General features: G+C 62.4%; 3 protein-coding genes across 6 annotated transcripts; all 3 read left to right on the forward strand.

Moving 5' to 3' along the window:
• The first annotated feature begins 3,754 nt into the window (after window positions 1–3,754).
• CELA1 (chymotrypsin like elastase 1) lies at window positions 3,755–5,645 on the forward strand. The gene is made up of 8 exons (XM_074564782.1): window positions 3,755–3,797; window positions 3,943–4,025; window positions 4,121–4,221; window positions 4,481–4,606; window positions 4,719–4,855; window positions 5,135–5,280; window positions 5,372–5,521; window positions 5,628–5,645. The coding sequence occupies exons 1-8, from the start codon at window positions 3,755–3,757 to the stop codon at window positions 5,643–5,645; spliced, it is 804 nt and encodes a 267-aa protein (XP_074420883.1).
• A 1,239-nt stretch (window positions 5,646–6,884) lies between these two features.
• Window positions 6,885–14,317, forward strand: BIN2 (bridging integrator 2). Of its 2 annotated transcripts, XM_074564813.1 has the most exons (12): window positions 6,885–7,163; window positions 8,893–8,973; window positions 9,140–9,194; window positions 9,842–9,936; window positions 10,190–10,285; window positions 10,397–10,504; window positions 10,635–10,720; window positions 12,257–12,332; window positions 12,587–12,669; window positions 12,956–13,691; window positions 13,881–13,952; window positions 14,083–14,317. In XM_074564813.1, the coding sequence occupies exons 1-12, from the start codon at window positions 7,086–7,088 to the stop codon at window positions 14,182–14,184; spliced, it is 1,668 nt and encodes a 555-aa protein (XP_074420914.1). In that variant the 5' UTR covers window positions 6,885–7,085; the 3' UTR covers window positions 14,185–14,317. The 2 variants fall into 2 exon arrangements, with proteins under 2 accessions (XP_074420914.1, XP_074420915.1); XM_074564814.1 differs by lacking the exon at window positions 13,881–13,952 and having other exon boundaries at window positions 6,886–7,163.
• A 142-nt stretch (window positions 14,318–14,459) lies between these two features.
• SMAGP (small cell adhesion glycoprotein) lies at window positions 14,460–18,648 on the forward strand. Of its 3 annotated transcripts, none has more exons than XM_074564817.1 (4): window positions 14,460–14,993; window positions 17,837–17,909; window positions 18,049–18,126; window positions 18,224–18,648. In XM_074564817.1, exons 2-4 carry the CDS (start codon window positions 17,879–17,881, stop codon window positions 18,394–18,396), a joined length of 282 nt encoding a protein of 93 aa, XP_074420918.1. In that variant the 5' UTR covers window positions 14,460–14,993; window positions 17,837–17,878; the 3' UTR covers window positions 18,397–18,648. The 3 variants fall into 3 exon arrangements, with proteins under 3 accessions (XP_074420918.1, XP_074420919.1, XP_074420917.1); XM_074564818.1 differs by having other exon boundaries at window positions 18,052–18,126; XM_074564816.1 differs by lacking the exon at window positions 14,460–14,993 and having other exon boundaries at window positions 17,772–17,909.
• The last annotated feature ends 598 nt before the right edge of the window (window positions 18,649–19,246 follow it).

Consider the following 19,246-nt stretch of genomic DNA (forward strand, 5'->3'; position numbering starts at 1 on the left):
CTCTGCTTCCCCCCCCCCCCCAAAATTTTCATGCCGGGGGTTTTCCCTTCCCTTTTTTGAACTCTTCTGAGCTGTTTGAGCGAATGAAAATAAAGGAAACCCAACTTGGGAGCTTTCAAAATCCCCAAATCCAGCTGTTTTTTGCCTAATTCAGTCCCTTGGTCTGTGGTTCCAGACCCCCCCGTGCTCTCCCCCGTGTCGTCCGTCCCCCGTCCCCCCCCCCCAAAAAAAATAATAAAGCTACCTGTGTCCCCACGGGCCACCGATCCCAGCCCCTCTCCGGGATGGGGGGCGGCGGTGGGTCCCGGGGGGCGGCGGCGCGGGGGGGACCCCGCGCCGCCGCCCCCCGGGACCCGCCGCCGCCCCCGGTGCCCCCCAGCTCGGAGCCGCCGCCGAGATATCGCCGATGGGGGGGTTCCCGGCACCGCAAAAAACCCTTCCTGGACCCCATCGCCCGCCGCTTCCACGGGACGCGTGAGTGCACCGGAACCGGGACCCGCACCGGCACCGGGACCGACGGGGCGGCGGCGGCGGCGCTGGGACCGGGTTTGGACGGGACGGGCGGTGCTCGGGGCTGCGCATCCCCCGCGGGGAGGAGGGACCGGGATCGGGAGTGGGATCAGGATCGGGACTGACACAGCGACAGTGACCGGGATCGGGACCGGGATCGGGACCCGGACAGGACTGGGAGCGGGATTGGGACCGGGACAGGCGGTTCTCGGCACTGTGCATGCCCCCGGGGAGGAGGGACCGGGATCGGGATTGGGATCGGAACGGAGATCAGCACTGGGACCGGGATCGGGATCGGCACCAGGACCAGCACTGGGAGCGGGACGGGCGGTGCCCGGGGCTGCGCATCCCCCGCGGGGAGGAGGGACCGGGACCGGGATCGGGATTGGGATCGGAACCGAGATCAGGACTGGGACCGGGATCGGGATCGGGATCGGAACCGAGATCAGGACTGGGACCGGGATCGGGATCGGGATCGGGATCGGGACTGGGAGCGGGGCGGGCGGTGCACGGCGCTGTGCACCCCCCTGGGAAGGGGACGGGGCCAGGAATGGGATCAGGATCGGGACTGGGACCGGGACAGTGACCGGGATCGGGACCGGAATCGGGACACGGACAGGACTGGGATCGGGAATGGGACCGGGACAGGCAGTTCTCGGCACTGTGCATCCCCCCGGGGAGGAGGGACCGGGATCGGGATTGGGATTGGAACCGAGATGAGGACTGGGACCGGGATCGGGATTGGGTTCGGCACCAGGATTGGGACTGGGACTGGGAGCGGGACGGGCGGTGATCGGCGCTGTGCATCCCCCTTGGGAGGAGGGACCGGGATTGGGATTGGGATCAGGATCGGGACCGTGACCGGGACCAGGATTGGGACCCGGACAGGACTGGGATCGGGATTGGGACTGGGACAGGCGGTTCTCAGCACTGTGCATCTCCCCGGAGAGGAGGGACCAGGACCGGGATAGTGACCGGGGGAGCGGGATGGTGACTGGGATCGGGATCGGGATCGGGATGGGTGGTGCTCGGTGCTGTGCACCCCCCTGGGGAGGAGGGACCGGGATTGGGACAGTGACCAGGATCGGGATCATAGAATCATAGAATCATTTAGGTTGGAAAAGACCCTTGGGATCATCGAGTCCAACCATCAGCTCCAGATCAGAACCAAGATGGAGACCTGGACAGGACCAGGACCGGGATCGGGATCGGGATCGGGACTAGGACCGGGAAGCCTGGCTTCAAAACCTTTGAACGCAGGGATGCAGGGAAGAAATCCCGGCCCGTGCAAGAGGATGGCCAGAGGATAGAGCTGCTCCCTGGGACGGGAATGGTGCTGCAAGAAGAGGCCCCTCTGGAAGCTTCTGAGACGGGAGCGCGCCCCACACTCGGGGGTCATTAACGCAAGACAAGAAGCCCCCGGTGGGCCCTGTGCCCGTGGCTGCCGGCCTTCGAGGGGCATCCGAGGGGCATCCGAGGGGCATTCAAGACCCCCCCCCGGGCGGTGGCCGAGGCAACGTGCCATCGCCCCCTGAGCGCGACGAGGCCGCGGAGACCTGAGGAAGGTCCGAGAGCCAGAGGACAGGCCACAGGGACCACACCGCGGCGGAGACGGGCTGGGGCTGAGGAGTAACCCCCCCCCCCCGGCCTTCTCCTGCCCAAAGCACAACCCCCCCGCCCCGAGACCCCCTGCCAGTCCCTCCACTTCGCTTCCAGAGGGTCAGGAGTCTGGATTCAGCCTTCACAAAACCCACGTCCATCCATCGCTGCTGGCTGGGGGGGGGGAGAGAAGTTGAGCTGTGTCTCCTTGCCAGGGCCGGGGGCGGGGGGGAAATTAGATTTTTTTTTTTTTTTGGATGATGATGATGACGATTCCTTGGTGCGATTCTGCTCGTGCGGATCCGGAGGAAGGTTTTTCCCGCGGCGGCATCCTCCCGGAGAGGCTCTCGCCAACCCCCCCCCGGTTTTCTTCAAGCCCAAAGAACCCCAAAAGCTGCCACTTTTGCTGCCATTTCATTTATAGTTGGGGAGGGGGTGGGGGTGGGGAACCCCTCCTGGAAGTGGGGCGGGGGTGGGAGAACGTGCCTTTGGGATACGCAACCTCAAATAAAGACACGATTTATTTTACCGCCGTCCTGGCTCCGGCTTCCTCCGAGCTCCTCCGATTTAATTTCCTTCCCTCTTCTTGCCCTGGAAACTGCCGTTTGCAGCCCAAAAGTGGATTTAAAGCCGTTTTTGCAACGAGGGGTCAAATTTGGTGTGGGTCAAAACCGGAGTCGGGGCATCCCCGCGCCGGGGCGGAGACTTCGCTGCTGACCCTCGCCACTTCTGCGCCCAGAAAACATAAAAGTGATTATTTTGAGACGTTTTAGCCCTGAAATCTCGTGTTTTCCTTGGAGATAAGAGCAGAAATGCAGCAGGTGTGGGGTTTTTTTTTGTTTTTTTTTTTTCTTTCTTTCTTTCCGTATTTTTCTTTTTTTAAATGATTGGACCGATAACCGCCGCTATCACACGTGCCGTTTTCCATCCACTGCTCTGTGAGCGGAGCAAAAACCTCCTTTCTGCAGGTTCACACCCCCATTCCCCCCCCCCCCCAAGAACACCCTTGATTTCTTTTGAAAAGGGGGGAAAAATAAAACCGTTTTGGCCAGAAATCAGGGTGGTTTTTTTTATTCCGAAACACGTTGGTGTTTCATTTAACCTCAAAACGCCCCGTGTAGGTCTCCTCCAGTCCCCGTTCGGTTGCCCCCTGTCCTGGGTTGGGGGGGGGACGATATTTTTTTTTTTTGCCCCGCGTTTGCCTCGATTTTCCCAACCCGGGGGCGACGCGGGCACCGTTCCCCTGTTAAAGCTCTTAGAGATAAAGATAAAACCCTCGGGGGCAGCCCGCGGCTACACGCCCTGCGAGAGAACCGTGGCCGGGGCTCGTCCCTGGGGCTCGAGACCGGGCTAAACTCATGACAGCGTTGCCCGAGATGCGCAGAGGAGGGGGATGCCGCCTCCTCGCTCCCGGGGCAGGGCAGGGCGGGGGGGTGGATTTGGGCTGCCTGCCCAAAGCCGAGCGAGACTTGGGGTGCACCCAGGGTTTTCAGCCCTGACCTCGGGGGGCCTTGTGTGTGTTTTGGAAGGGGGACCAAGGCCGCGCCACCTGCTTTTCTTCCCGTCCCTCCTTCCCCGTCCCCTTTAAAGCCACCAGCGACGCGGAGCCCCGGCTTCAGACGCCGCCGCATCGCCGTGGTCCGAGATGATGCTGCAGCTGGTGCTCCTCGCCGCCCTCGCCCTCTGCGGTGGGTCCCCGTCCCCGGCGGGAAGCCATCGGCCTCGTTAGCTGGCGGCGACCCCCCCTTTCCCCCCCCCCACCCCTGGGGGGTGAGTTAGCGATTCCCTCTCCCCGCCGCCCCCTCCATCTTCCCCGTCCTCCGTCTCCCGCAGGACGCTGCTCCGAGCAGGACCTCGATGGGGCCCAGCGGGTGGTCGGTGGGACCGAAGCGCGTTCGCACGCCTGGCCCTCCCAGGTGGGTCCTTCCCGGGGGCAGCCGGAAAATCCCATGGGAACCTCAGTGAGACACCCCCCCCCGACCCCGCGCCTCACTTTCCCCCCCCTCCCCAGATCTCCCTCCAGTATTACTCCGGTGGCAACTGGCACCACACCTGTGGAGGGTCCCTCATCCGGAGAAACTGGGTGATGACGGCGGCCCACTGTGTGGATCGGTGAGCAGGCGCGGGGACCCCCGCCTTCCCCTCCATTTTTCCACCCAAAATCCTTTCCAAGGAGAAATTTTGGCCGCCTCGACCCAGAGAGCAAAGGTCCTTCAAGGTCTTCGCTGCTCCTCCACCCGGGGTGGTTGCGCAGCCCATCTCTGGGAGCATCCTCTTCTTCACCGGCCCTTTCTGTATCGACTCACTCCTGAAATAATCCTAATTTGGGGCCTGATCCTGTGTTTTGTTTTTTTTTCCCCCCTCCCGGCAGCCCCCTGAACTTCCGCGTGGTGGCCGGGGAACACAACCTGAACAGGGCCGACGGCAGCGAGCAGACCTTCAGCGTGAGCAAGATCATCATCCATCCCTACTGGAACAGCAACAACGTCGCCGGAGGGTAACGCCGGCGGGGAGGGGGATTTGGGGGGAGCATCGCTGGGGAGCGGAGGGGGGGTGGTGGTGGTGGTGATGGGGGTGTCCTTGCAACATCCTCTCCCTCCTCTCGCCAGCTACGACATCGCCCTGATCCGCCTGGCCAGTTACGCCACCCTGAACTCCTACGTGCAGCTGGCGGTCCTGCCCCAGGAGGGAACCATCCTGCCCAACAACTACCCCTGCTACATCACGGGCTGGGGTCTCACCCGCAGTGAGTGCCTGAGGGGTCGCCCCCGGCCCCGAAACACCCCAAAAACATGGGAAACGCGAGCAGCCGAATGCTATTTTTAAGCCCTTGGAGGTCCCAGGAGGCATCACGCCCGGCTTGGCTCAGGGCACGGAGTTGCCCGGCGTTGGGTGGGATCGCGCCAAGGTTTTGGGGGTGGCGGGGGGGGGGATTTTCCGCAGGCAAAGGGGACTGGGTGGCGGGTGCGGGTCCGGCAGGTCTTTGCCAGGGTGGCGTTAACCGGCGCTTGGTGGTTGGGTGCAGCCAACGGGCAGCTCTCCAGCGTCTTGCTGCAGGCCTACCTCCCCGTGGTGGACTACCAGATCTGCTCCAGCCCCTCCTACTGGGGCTCCTCCGTCAGGCCCACCATGGTCTGTGCCGGCGGTGACGGCATACGCTCCGGCTGCCAGGTATGGTCCCGGCGTCCCATTTTTTCCTCCCCTGACATCCCACCGGCGTCCCCGTTCTTCCCATCTCACCCCGGCTTCCTGGGTCCGGCAGGGCGATTCCGGCGGTCCCCTCCACTGCGCGGTGAACGGGCAGTACCAGGTTCACGGTGTCACCAGTTTCGTCTCCGGTATGGGCTGCAACGTCGAGCGCAAACCCACCGTCTTCACCCGCGTCTCCGCCTACATCTCCTGGATCTCGAGCGTAAGGCGGCAGCGGGGCTGGGGGTCGAGACCCGGCACTATCGTCGCACCCATCGCGGCGGCGCTGCCCCCGCTCGGCTCAACCGTCGCTTTTCTTCTCCTTCCAGATGATCGCCCAGAACTGAGCAGCGGCAGGAGAAGAGCCCAGTCCCCGGCTCGGGCGATGGACGTCATCTTGCCCCGCGTTTTGCTCAGAGGGGTTTAAAACCCGTAGCCGGTGTCAATAAAATCTGTTCCTCAATCCGGCGCGTTGGTGGATGTTTTTTCCTCCATCCCTCAGCACCCTTTTCCCCCTCCCATACTCCGGAGCGTCCTTTCGCCCGCGTCCCCCTCCTCTTCCTCGCGCCTTAGGAAAGAGCCGCAGGGAAAAGCACCCGGCCCCGCGCTCTCGGGGCAGCCGGGAAATCCTTGGGATAATGGGAAAGGGGAAAACACCACAGATGCCCTCGGTGGGCAGCGACGGAACCCTTGGAGATAGAGGGGGGAGAGGGAGGGATGCGGGGTGATCCGGTGGGATTTTTCCCCGCTGCTAGCTCCGTTTCTCTTCCAAAAATGACCTCCTTTAAACGAGAGATGTCGGGTTCGGTGGCTGTTACCGCCTCGCCCCACGGCTGCGTCCCGTCTTTTCCACCGGGAGCGGGGTGAGCCCCTGGCCCAGGTTGCCCAGAGAAGCTGGGGCTGCCCCATCCCTGGAGGGGTTCAAGGCCAGGTTGGACGGGGCTTGGAGCAACCTGGGCTGGTGGGAGGTGTCCCTGCCCAGGGCAGGGGGTGGCCCTGGGTGGGCTTTAAGGTCCCTTCCCACCCAAACCATTCTGTGACTCTGGCGATTCCACCACTTCCCTGGGTTGGAAGGGACCTTTCAGATCATGGAGTCCAACCATCAACGCAACGCTGCCCAAACCACCCCTGACCCACGTCCCTCAGCACCGCGTCCGCCTGGCTTTTACACACCCCCAGGGATGGCATTTAGGGACTGGAGCCATGGGACGAGGGGGAAGGGTTTTACACTGCAAGAGGGAGATTTAGGTGAGATATTGGGAAGAAATTCTTGGCTGTGAGGGGGGTGAGCCCCTGGCCCAGGTTGCCCAGAGAAGCTGTGGCTGCCCCATCCCTGGAGGGGTTCAAGGCCAGGTTGGACGGGGCTTGGAGCAACCTGGGCTGGGGGAAGATGTCCTTGCCCAGGGCAGGGGGTGGACTAGGTGGCCTTTAAAGGTCCCTTCCCACCCAAACCATCCTATAATCCTATGATCCTGGAGGAACCAGCCATGTCACAACCCCACCTGACACGGGGGCCAAATAAAACCCCAACCCGGCACCAAAATTGCACCGAGCGCCAAATTTAAAGCCAAACCCAGACACCGGTGGAAGAGTCAAGAGGCGGGCGCCGGCGTTCCCCACCGCCCGCTTGAATCACCCACGGCGCTGGGCGCAGGGGGGAGCCTTTCCGGGGGGGTGGTGGCGGTGGGTGCCCGGGTGCTCGGCGGATGCCTCGCCTCGAACTTCCTCCATAGCAAAAAAACATCGAACCGCAGCGCGCGGCGGCGAGCGGGAGCCGAGCTGCAGCCATGGCCGAGGGCAAGACCGGGGGAGCCGGGCTCTTCGCCAAGCAGGTCCAGAAACGGTTCAGCCGGGCGCAGGAGAAGGTAGGGCGCGACGCCCCAGCCCCCCTGCCCTGCCGCCCGAAATCCCATATTTTCTTTTATCCTTGAAGGGTTTTTTTTTTTCCCCAGCGTGGTGCCGAGGGGGTGGCACAACGGGCACCGCTGGGCGCCCACGGGTGCTCACAGGGTGTTAATTTGGGCGCTTCTGGGTCAACGTCATGGTTGCTCCACCATGGCCTTGGTGGCATCTCCCCAACCTCCCCCAAGCACTCTAAAAGTGGGATTTTTTTTTTTTTTTCCACCCGAAACACCTTCCGGAGGTTGCGGGGGGGGACCGTGCGCTGCTGGCACAGGGTCCCTGGGGCTGGAGGGAGGTGACGGCCCCCAGCGGGACCCGGCGTGGGGACGGGGACGGGAGCGCTGGCGTAGCCTGCACCGGCCACGCAGGAAGCGAGGGGGAAGGGCTCCGGAAGCGGGCAGAAACGGGGCAATTCTGGGCTGTTTTGGGGTGGTTCAGGGGCGTCTCTTTCCCTTTCTCTCCCCAAAAAAAGCAGGCGGCGACTCCCATTTTGGGGGCGATGTGAAGTGTGTGTGTGTCTCCCCTCCCTCATCCAAACCCACACGCCGTTGGATTTCCTGGCTGGGGCTCGGTGCTAAATTCAGCTCCCCGGCGGCTGTATCAGCCCTGGCCAGGCTCCGGCCACTTCCCGGGGGGGGTCAACCTCTTCCCGGACACCCCAAACCTCCCTCCTGTGCGGCCCTGGCCCCGCCACGCTCCTGCGACGGCGATTCCGGAGGTCTCAGACCGTCCTCATCCTTGGCACGGTGTCACCGGTGCCCGGCGAGGCCCCATTGCGCTCCTGCGATGGCGATTCCGGAGGTCTCAGACCGTCCTCATCCTCGGCACGGTGTCACCGGTGCCCGGCGAGGCCCCATTGCGCTCCTGCGATGGCGATTCCGGAGGTCTCAGACCGTCCTCATCCTCGGCAGTGTTGCTGGTGCCCAGCAAGGCCCCGTCGCGCTCCCGCGACGGCAATTCCGGAGGTCTCAGACCATCCTCATCCTTGGCACGGTGTCGCCGGTGCCCCCCGTCGCGCTCCCGCGACGGTGATTCCGGAGTTCTCAGACCGTCCTCATCCTCGGCACGGTGTCACCGGTGCCCCTCGTTACGCTCCTGCGATGGCGGTTCCGGAGGTCTCAGACCGTCCTCATCCTTGGCACGGTGTTGCTGGTGCCTGGCGAGGCCCCGTCGCGCTCCCGCGACGGCGATTCCGGAGGTCTCAGACCATCCTCATCCTCGGCACGGTGTCACTGGTGCCCCTCGTTACGCTCCCGCGACGGCGATTCTGGAGGTCTCAGGCCGTCCTCATCCTTGGCACGGTGTCACCGGTGCCCCTCGTTACGCTCCTGCGATGGCGATTCCGGAGGTCTCAGACCGTCCTCAACCTCGGCACGGTGTCGCTGGTGCCCGGCGAGGCGGCACCCAGGGTTTCCCCTGCAGCCACGGTCACGCGCGGGTGCTTCGGGGTCCGTAGGGCTGCACCTGTGGGGTTTTACAGGGGAGGGCGAGGAGTTCGCACCCAAAAAGTCACCGTTTTCCTCTAAAAAAAAATAAAAGCCCCGAGGGATGCGTTGGAATTTTGCAGCCCCCATGCGAATCCCGGCTCTGGGTGGGCTCTGCCGGACCCTCAGCGTCCCCCGAGGGGACGTTCCCACGCGCCCGGCTCGGGGCTGACGGCTCTTCCCGCTTCTCCGTCTCTCTCCATCCCAGGTCTTGCAAAAATTGGGCAAAACGGTGGAAACCAAAGACGAGCAGTTCGAGCAGAGCGCGTACAACTTCCAGCTGCAGCAGGTTGCCGCCGGGGCAGCGGGGAAAGAAGCGGGACGGGGGGGGACACCCCTACGCCAGCCCTGGGCCCCCGCTGCCGCTCCGGGGTGCCTCCGTCTCCGGCGGGATGGCGGGAATCCCCGCGGGTCCTTGGGGGACGTCCCTGACCCGTCGCCGCGTTGCTTTGCAGAACGAAGGCAATAAACTCTACAAAGACCTCAAGGCTTTCCTGGGGGCGGTGAAAGGTACGGCCCCCCCCCCCCCAAAAACCCCCCCAAAACCCACCCCCCCGCTTCCCCCCAATCCTGTAAATACTCCGGGAAAAACCCCGGGGAGGCACCACGGAGGAGCCGGGAGGCGACTGAGCATCTCGGTGTTGTCTTAGCCAGGACAATAGATAATAATAAATGTTAATAAATGTTAATAAATGTTAATAAAGAATAATAATAAATAATAAGTGATAATAAATAATAAGAAATGATAATAACTAATAAAAATAATAATAAATAGTAATAAAGGCTAATAAATAATAATAAAGGCTAATAAATAATACACAATAATAAATAATAAATTATAATAATTGATAATAAATTATAATGAATAATAATAAATTATAATAAATAATACACGATAATAAACGATAATAAATAATAAATGATAACAAATGATAATAAATAATAATAAATGATAATAAATGATAAAATACTAATAGATAACAAACAATAGCACATATTCAGAAGTAATAAATAAGGGGATTTAATCATAAATAGTAAAAAGAATAAATAATAACAGATACCAACGCATCCTAACAAATAATAATAATAAATAAATAACAAATAATAACGGGCGAGGAGGAGGAGGAATAACCCGGGGTGTTCTTGCCGGGCGGCAGTGATGCACGAGAGCTCCCGGAAAGTGGCGGAAACGCTGCAGGAGATTTACAGCCCCGAGTGGGGGGGTCACGAAGAGCTGAAAGCCATCGCAGATGTGAGCCCCTGGACTTGCCACCCCCCCCCCCCCCCCCCCCCGCGCTGTCCCCAAGGGTCCCCTCCAGGGGTGGGGGGGGGTGGTGGGGGGGTGGAATTCCCTGGGGATGCAGCCCGGCACGTAGGGCTGGAGGGGAGGTTGTTGGGGGGGGAGGTTGTGGGGGGGAGGGTGGGAATCTGGGTGTTATACCCCTGTCGTCGTGTGTGTGTGTCCGTGTGTCCCCCCCCGGCCTTTTTTCCACACACCCCCCCAGAGCAACGACCTGCTGTGGGACGACTACGAGGCGAAACTGGCCGACCAGGCCCTGCGGCTCATGGAGAACTACCTGGCTCAGTTCGGGGACTTTAAGGTAACCCCCCCCCTCAACCCCCACCCCCCCGGCACCCCGTAGGGTGTTGAGGGGGGGGGGGAGGGCTTGCCAAAGGGCCCGATCCTGGCTGACGGTGCCCCCCCCCGGCAGGAGCGCATCGCCAAGCGGGGCCGTAAGCTGGTGGACTACGACAGCGCCCGGCACCACCTGGAAGCTCTGCAGAGCGCCAAGAAGAAGGACGAGGCCAAAATCGCCAAGGTTTGACACCCCCTCCCCACCCTCACCCCCACCCCCAGCCTCAGCTCCCTCCCCCCCCCCCCCCCCCCCAATCCCGGCCGTGTGCCGGCAAAGCCACGGCCCCCCCCCGCCCCCCAATCCCTCCCCACAGGCCGAGGAGGAGTTTAACAAAGCCCAAGCCGTGTTTGAAGACCTGAATAAGGACCTGCGGGAGGAGCTGCCGGTTCTGTATGGCAGGTACCGGGGGGGGGGTCACTTCAGGGCTGGGGGACATCGCGGGGCTGGGGATGTCACTGGGGCCGGGGGACGTGGGGAGACGGGGGTCATCGTGGGGCTGGGGGACATTGGAGTGGCCGGGGGACGTGGGGAGACGGGGGACGTCTTGGGGCTGGGGGACATCACAAGGATGAGGGGGTGTCGCAGGGGCTGGGGGTGTCACAGGGGCCGGGGGACATTGGAGTGGCTGGGGGACATCTTGGGGCTGGGGGACATCAGAGGGCTGGGGGGGTGTCACAGGGGCTGGGGGACATTGCAGAGGCTGGGGGACATCGTGAGACTGGGGACATTGTGGGGCTGGGGGACATTAGAGAGGCTGGGGGACATCACAGGGCTGGGGGTGTCACTGGGGCTGGGGGTGTCACAGGGGCCGGGGGACATTGGAGCGGCTGGGGGACATGGGGAGACGGGGGACATCTTGGGGCTGAGGGACATCAGAGGGCTGGGGGGGTGTCACAGGGGCTGGGGGTGTCACAGGGGCTGGAGGTGTCACAGGGGCTGGGGGACATGGGAAGACGGGGGACACCTTGGGGCTGGGGGACATCACAGGGCTGGGGGTGTGTCACGGGCTGGGGGACATTGCAGAGGCTGGGCAACATGGTGAGACTGGGGACATTGTGGGGCTGGGGGACGTTGGAGGGGCTGGGGGACATCACAGGGCTGGGGGTGTCACAGGGGCTGGGGGACATTGGAGTGGCTGGGGGACATGGGGAGATGGGGGACATCTTGGGGCTGGGGGACATCACAGGGCTGGGGGTGTCACAGGGGCCGGGGGACATTGGAGGGGCTGGGGGACATGGTGAGACTGGGGACATTGTGGGGCTGGGGGACATCAGAGGGCTGGGGGTGTCACTGGGGCTGGGGGTGTCACAGGGGCCAGAGGACATTGGAGGGGCTGGGGGACATGGGGAGATGGGGGACATCTTGGGGCTGGGGGTGTCACAGGGGCTGGGGGACATGGTGAGACTGGGGACACTGTGGGGCTGGGGGACACCGTGGGGCTGGGGGACGTTGGAGGGGCTGGGGGACACCGCAGGGCTGGGAGGGTGTCACAGGGGCTGGGGGACATGGTGAGACTGGGGACATCGTGGGGCTGGGGGACATTGCAGGGGATGGGAGACGTCATGGGACTAGGGGACGTCGTGGGGCTGGGGTCATGGCAGGGCTGGGGGTGTCACAGGGGCTGGGGGACATGGCGGGGACATGCCGTTACCCCCGTGGCGGGGCAGGAGCGGGGTTTTCTCCCGAAAGGCCGCGGCGGTGACACGGTGGTGGCCCCCGGGGCCGCGGGTGGCTGTGACAGCCGCGGCTGCGGCCGGGTGGCCGCGGGGACGCATGTCCGGGGCCACTTCGTCCTCGTCCCGAAGGTCGAATCGCCGTTCGCCGTCTCCGCGGGGGGACGGGTCCTCGCCCGATGGGTGCTCGGCACCCTGAGCCCGGCCCCTGCCCCACCCCCCGGACCCCCCCCCACCTCCCGCCGCCTTTTCCCTCCCGCAGCCGCATCGCCTGCTACGTGACCATCTTCCAGAACATCTCCAACCTCCGCGATGTCTTCTACAAGGAGATGAGCAAGGTGGGGGGGGGGGGGGGCGGGGAAAGGGGGGGGCACCCCAAAACACCCCTCCCCTCTCTCCCCCCTGCCCCCCCCAGCAGCCTTGTAGCCATCCCCGGCTGCTCCGGCCACGCTGGTGGCCGGGTCCTCGCTGCTCTTCGTTTCACTTAATAATTTAGAGCAGCTTGAGGATGTCGGTGGTGCCGCCGGGGGATGGGGGGTGCTTGGGCGGGGGGGGTGTATCCCCTGATGTGTTTCTCTCCCCCCCCCCGCAGCTCAACCGCGACCTCTACGAGGTGATGAGCAAACTGGAGAAGCAGCACTCCAGCAAAGTCTTCATCATTAAGGGCGTCCCCAGGTAAACGAGCGGGCGAGCGCCCGTGACAGGGTGGGGGGGGGCCGCTTCGAGTGGCCAAATCGCTCCCCCCCGCCACGCCCCGCCACCCCGGCCCAAAAAGCAGCCCCCAGTCCTGGGACGGGCGAGCAGCTCCCAACACCGGGTTGAGGGCGGTTGGCGGAAGAGTCACCGGCCAAGCCGGGGCGGCGGCGGTGTGGTGCCACGTGTGTCCCCCCCCCCAAGGATGATGATGCCTGTGGGACGTGCGGGAGGGGGCTTTAACCCCCTCTGTCCTCCCCCCGCGCAGCAACCGGCGCTCGCTGGTCATCTCCTCGCCCGTCAGCCCCCCGGCCATGTTCCCCTGCCCGGGGAAGGCACCCGACTGGCAGCCCGTGGTGGAAGCGGAGGCGGCGGCGGCGTCCCCCGGGGAGGGCAGTGGTGCCACCGACGCCGTCTCCAACGGGGACCTGGGGGCTGCCGTCCCCGGGCCACCACCGGCTTCCCCCGCCAGCGGCAGGTCCCTGTCGGAGACGGCGTCGGTCTCCAGTGAGGAGGGTCCAGAGCCCGGCCCCGGCCCCGAAGCTCCGTCCCACGAGCAGGGGACATCAGTGGCACCAGGCACCGGCCCCCCCGGGCTCACCGAAAGCCAGGGTCCGGAGTCACCGGGGGCTACCGGAGGGGTGCAGGCGGGGGCCGAGGGCATCGCTGCCTCCCTGGCATCGCTGATTTTATCCGAGGCGGTTGCCCAGGCTGCCGGCACCGCGCCACCGGAGCCTCATGAAGCCATGGCCGGGCTGGAGGCCACCGCAGGACACCCCCGTCAGCCGGATGGCATGGCCACCGATGGTGACTGGACGGAGCCACCGTCCCCAGCCCCGGCTGTCCCCTGCGATGGCCCCGGTCCCGTGGCGGAGGCAACGGCGTGTGCGTCCCCCAGTAACAGGCAGGAGCCGTGCCGGCTCGACGATGCCGCGGGCGACCGCAGCGACTCCGAGGAGAGCGTGGAGGCAACAGACCTCGAGCCAAAGGCGGCCGAAACTCAGGTGAGAACGTCCTGGTGCCAGGAGAGGGGACACCACGGCGGGGGCCACATCCCTGTCCCATGACGGCAAGGGGATGCCTGGCTTGTTCGGGGTCCCAACCCCTGCTGGGGGGCGGCCGGTGGGGATGTGGGGACAAGGGGGGGGTCCATGGGACAAATCCAGCCGGGTGCCACGCTCCTCTGCTGGCAGATGGGGCTGGAGGTGGCTCCCGAGGTGGCATCGAGCGGCACTGGGGATGGCGGCTCCCCCTCCGGCACCGAGGTGGGTGTGGCAGCGCTGCGGGGGGAGACGCCGACCCGACCCCCCGCCCCGGCCAGACTCGGGTCTGGTTTAACCGAAGCACCAAGTCTCCGTCTCACCTGGCTCGGCGTCACCTCCGTGTCTCTCCCAGGAGCAAGGCTGTCCCGGGACGGCGGAGCAGGACACGAGCCAGGACCCCTCCCCACCAGCGACCCCCCCCCAGGACCCCACCGAGACCCTCACCTCCCTGTGAGCCCAGCGCCCTGGGTGGAAAACGGGCGTTTTATGGCGCCACGGGCAGATTATTGTGTTTCCCCGTAACCGTACCGTGCTTCCCATCCCCCCCCCGCTCCGTCCCGTCCCAAATAAAGGCCGAGGGCAGAAAAGGTGGCGAGAGGGGGAGGTGAAGACGCCATCGGGGGCCAAATTGCCGTCTGGCAAAAGCCCATTGCGGGGACGAGGGGTTGCCGCGAACACCGGGTTGGCGGGGGGGGGGGGGGGCGTCCCACCAGCATCCGAAGGCGGGTGCCGGAGGGATTTGTCACCCCGTTCTCCCCCAGCACCCAACGCCGCTGCCTGGGCGCCTTGCGGTGACTCAGGGAAAAGGCGTCGAGCCGGTTTCTCCGGCTCTGGGAAAATGTGCTGCCTGCCGTGCAAAAAAAAAAAAAAAAAAACCAAACCAAAAACCAACAAAAAACCCCAAACCGAACCCCTAATTTTCCCCCCCCCGTCGTGCTGGAAAATTCCACACACACACACACAGACAGACACACACCCCCCCTCCCCGCCATCCCGTATCGAAGCTAAACCCCGCTGCCGATCGTCGCCCCGGCGTGCGGCCGGCCTGACGCAGGGTGACGGGCTGGGTGCCCAGCGAGCCAGGGGTTAATGGCGGAGGGTGGGTTGTTTTTTTTTTTTGTTTTTTTTTTTTTCTGGGTTTTTATTGTCGTCTGCAGCCGAACTGGAAAGGTGAGGCAGGAAAAGGGCTACGCCTTCGCCGGGGCGAGACTCGGAGCCGCACATGGTGCCGGCAGCCGCTCGCCCCCGGCACCGCGGGTGCAGGTAAGGGCCGGGGTTGGGGCGGGGGGGGGGATGGGGGACACACAAAGCTCCTGGGGTGACCCCCAGCGAAAAGTCGCCGTCCCCCGGGAGTCAGGGGGTCGGGGCGGGGGGGGGTTTGGCCGCGTTGGGTGCGTGGGTTGGCACCGGGAGGCACCGGGGTCGTGCCACTGGCCGTGGAGCGCGGCTGGTTTGGGGGAGAAGGCGGAATGGCGGCTCTCGGTTGGGGGTTTTCCAGCTGGAATTCGGGGGGGAAGAGGGAAGGGGAAAGGCCTGATCCTACCATGGGGAGAAAATCCGGCAGGAATGCTGAGTGGGGCACGGCGGGGTAGGGGGGGGACACGACAAAATGCCGCTGCCGGGGTGACGGAGGGGAAATGGGGGTGAGCAGGATGCGGGGAGGGTTTGCTCATCCCGTCCTCCATCTGCTGGCAATGGGAATGGGATGGGAATGGGATGGGAAAGGGAAAGGGAGAGGGAGAGGGAAAGGGATTGGGAAATGGGATGGGAATGGAATGGGGAAGGGAAAGGGCGAGGGAGAGGGAAATGGAATGCGATGGAAATGGAAATGGAAATGGGAAAAGGAATGGGAGAGAAGGGAAGGGGAATGGGAATGGGATGGGAAAGGGAGAGGGAAAGGTAATGGAATGGGAATAGGAAAGAAGGGAAGGGAACGGGAATGGGAATGGGAATGGGATGGGAAAGGGAAAGGGAATGGAAATGGGAATAGAAATAGGAATGGGAAAGAGAATGGGAATGGGAAAGGGAATAGGAAAGGGAATGGGAATGGGGAAAGGAATGGGAAAGGGAATGGGACCGGGAAGGGAGCGTCCCCGAGGGCAGGCTGTGCCCAGCGGAGCTGTGGGGCGCGGAGCCGGGGGGGAGGGGGGGGGCAGGGCTGCGCTGTGGGAACGGCGCTCGAGCGATTCGTCCCGCGAGCAAGAAGGAGGAAGATGACGGAGGGCGGGGTGGGTTTGGGTTTTCAACAACCCCCCGTGTCGCTTTTAAAAACCCCGGGGAGATACGCAGGGATCCGGCGCACTGGAAAAGGGAGTCCCCCCCTTCCCTCAGCTCCCCCCCCATCCCGGCACATCCCCTGCCAGTGCCCAGGGGCTGCATCCCGGCCCAACCAGGGAACCCCCAAAAATATCCCGCGTTCTTCTGCGCCGTGGAGCAGGCGGCTCCTTCCCGGTTGGTTTTGGCGAGTTCCTTCCCGTGATCCCAGGCCGGGAGCGGCGAGGGAGGATCCGGGCAGAGCGTCCCTCCCCGGGAAGCTCCGCTTTCCCGAACCGCCGCCGTTTCGATGCCGAAGCGAGTCCTTCCCCCACCTAAATTTTGGGTTAAACCTTCGGCGGGTCCCAGGACCCCATTTCGCGGGTGCCGCGGGCACGGAACTGGTTTGTGTTTCCCACTGGAAATTCCGACCGCTTCCCGACCTCCGAGGCACCCGGCTTGAATCAGCTCCCCTTCCATCAAACAGCGCCTTTTCCCCTTTTCCCTTAAATCCCAATCTTACGATTTTGGGGGGGGGGAAACTTCCCCCATTTATTACCCCGAAGCCGCCCGAGCAGCAGCCGCTGCCCTGTGGGAAGGGACGTCGCTGCCGGAGGAGCCCGATGGGCTCGAAAGCAAAGCCGGGTTTCAAGAAAAAACTGGATTTAATGTAAAGCTGGGTTTCAAGAAAAAAAATGGATTTAACGCAAAGCTGGGTTTAAGGAAAAATCACAATGCAAAGCTGGGTTTAAAGAAAAATCACACTTAATGCAAAGCTGGGTTTAAAGAAAATACATATTTAATGCAAAGCCGGCTTTAAAGCGAAACTGTGTTTAATGCAAAACCGGGTTTAAAGTAAAACTATATTTAATGCAAAGCCGGGTCTAAAGTAAAACTATATTTAATGCAAAGCTGGGTTTGAAGCAAAGCTTTAATGAGTTTGTGGCTTGCACCAGCCCGAGACTGAGCCGGGGGAAAGTTGTCGCGGTCGGGGGGAGCTCGAGATTCCCCGTCCCTGGGCGGCGGGAGATGCGTCCCAAAACCACCCCTAAACGCTGCCGGGAAAGGCAGGGGGAAATTGTTTTCCCAAATTCCCGTGACTGTAAGTGGGGAAGTTTTTTCCCCGCCTTCCCCGGTAGCACTGGAAAGGAAAACCCGCTGTCGTGAGGGACGGTTTGCAAACAGCCGGCAGCGCCGCGACTCACAAGGGCACGGTGGGACAGGCAGGGCAGGGCCAGACCCTGAGAACTTCCTCCCCGGTTCCAAAATTCCTCCCCATTTCCAAAATTTCCAAGAGCCGGGAGGTCACCGACAAGGTTAGCATCACCTCGTCCTCTTGAGACGCGTCCCACCGGCACGGCACGGCCGCGCTCCTGGCCCCCAGCCACGCTCCCGTGGTTAAATTTCCTCTTTCTACTTACAAAAAAATCACAAAAAATTAATTTTTATTTGCTCCTGACATCTAGCGGCGTCTCTCCGCAGAGCCGCTGAGTCACTTGTGCCCGAGCACCGGAGCCATTGCACAACAGCATTATTTTTTTTTGGGGGGGTGGGGGGGGGGATGGTTTTTACGAAGATTTCCAGCCACCTCGGGCAGAGCCGCCGAGGTCGGTTTGGCGGCCGCTGGGCCAGCTGCGGCATCGACCTCGGGGGACCCCGACGGGAGGATTCCCAAGGATTTCGGGGCAATTTGAAGCTCTCGAAGTTTGAGAGCGAATTGCAGAGTCGGCGGCTGGTTTTTCCCCGCCTTCCCACGTGCCCCAGCCCGAATAAAACCTCGGCTGCGTCGCCGCCGGCAGCCCATTTGGGGCGTCGGGTGCGACTTTGTCACTTTTATCCTTTTTTTGGAGTAGTTCTGAAGGATCCCAGCCCTTCGCCTGGAAGGAGCCGATGCGATGGAAGGAGATCAGCCCCCTCTGACTGCAGGTGAGCGTCCCGGCACGGCTTTGCCATATAAACCCTCGGCCAGAGCTTGCCCGGGGCCACCACAAGCCCCGTCCAGCCGGGTCGGAACCAGCCTCGCTCACCTTCTCCCCTCTCCCTCTCTCCCGCTTTGATGATGAAGAAGAGCTCACAACCCCTGTCCTGAAGAAGGCTCACACCCCACCTCTCCATGAGGACGCCAACACCGTGGTCATCGCAGGTAGGGGGCTCTCCTTGCCGGATCCTCCCCATTTACCGGCTCCGTATGGACCTCCGGGGGCTAAACCCTGCTCCTCTCTCTGCCTTCCCCCTGGTAGTGGTCATCACCCTGGTCTTCCTCACCCTGCTGACGGTCCTGGTGGTGATCATCATCTACCTGTACAGAAACAAAGGCAGCTACCTCACCTACGAGCAGCCGGCGGCAGAGACCGACGTCTCGGTGCAGATGGAGGATGCTCCATCCAAAGAGAAAGAAGAGTATTTTATCTAAGCCCCAGCGCGCTCCTTTTACACCGCGCTCCGGTCCAAATGACCCGAATTTCCTGGAGCCGGGGGAATCTACAAGCTGCTTTTTGTTGTTGTTGTCGTTGTTGTTTGTTGTTGTTATTTTCCTTAATTTATTAAGCCAAGCACGGAAGGAAAAATAAACCGGTGCGTGGCGGAGCTTTGCCTGTCGCTGCCCGGAGGGCGGGGAGGACGCCCGCACCCCCCGCGTCTCCTCCCTTCGCCGCCCCCCAATACAGCCCGGTGACAAACGCTCCGAGTCGCTCGTTTCTTTTGCCGTATCTCACCAAACAATTAAATTATTCCGCGGACGGGTCGGGGGTGGGGTAATTAGCATGGCTAATGTGGAGGGTAAGGTTAAGCGCGCCACGTAAAATAGCTGGATGGATGGGGCGAGTGAGGGAAAGCCCTGTCGTCGCCTACAAACACAGAGAAACTCATCCCTGCCCCGAGAGGCGCCTGATCTCGCAGGGTTCGGGGAATCGGGAGCGGGTTTGCTTCATCCCGGAGCCGCTTTTAGCACCGACACATCGGTTTTCCTCCGTTTTGGGGCCAGGCGCAGCTCCAGCCGTCCCTCCCCTGCTGCCTCGGCGAGGGCAGTTCCTCCTTTCAATCAAAAACTTAAAAAAAAATAAAAGAGCGAGCTGCCAAAAAGGAAGAAGTTCACAAAACAGCAGCGAGGAGGAAATAAGTGAAGAAACCCAAAGGCTCGCGATGGGCAGGAGCCAAGGGGTTTTATTTGAGGTCAAACGCCAATTTGCTTCAAATTTTGTTCAAATTTTCAAAATAGTCTTTATTCTACTTTTTTTTTTTTTTTTTTTTAGTATAAAAAAATC

Source organism: Larus michahellis, chromosome 22 (assembly GCF_964199755.1).
Source record: "Larus michahellis chromosome 22, bLarMic1.1, whole genome shotgun sequence".
Lineage (NCBI taxonomy): Eukaryota > Metazoa > Chordata > Aves > Charadriiformes > Laridae > Larus > Larus michahellis.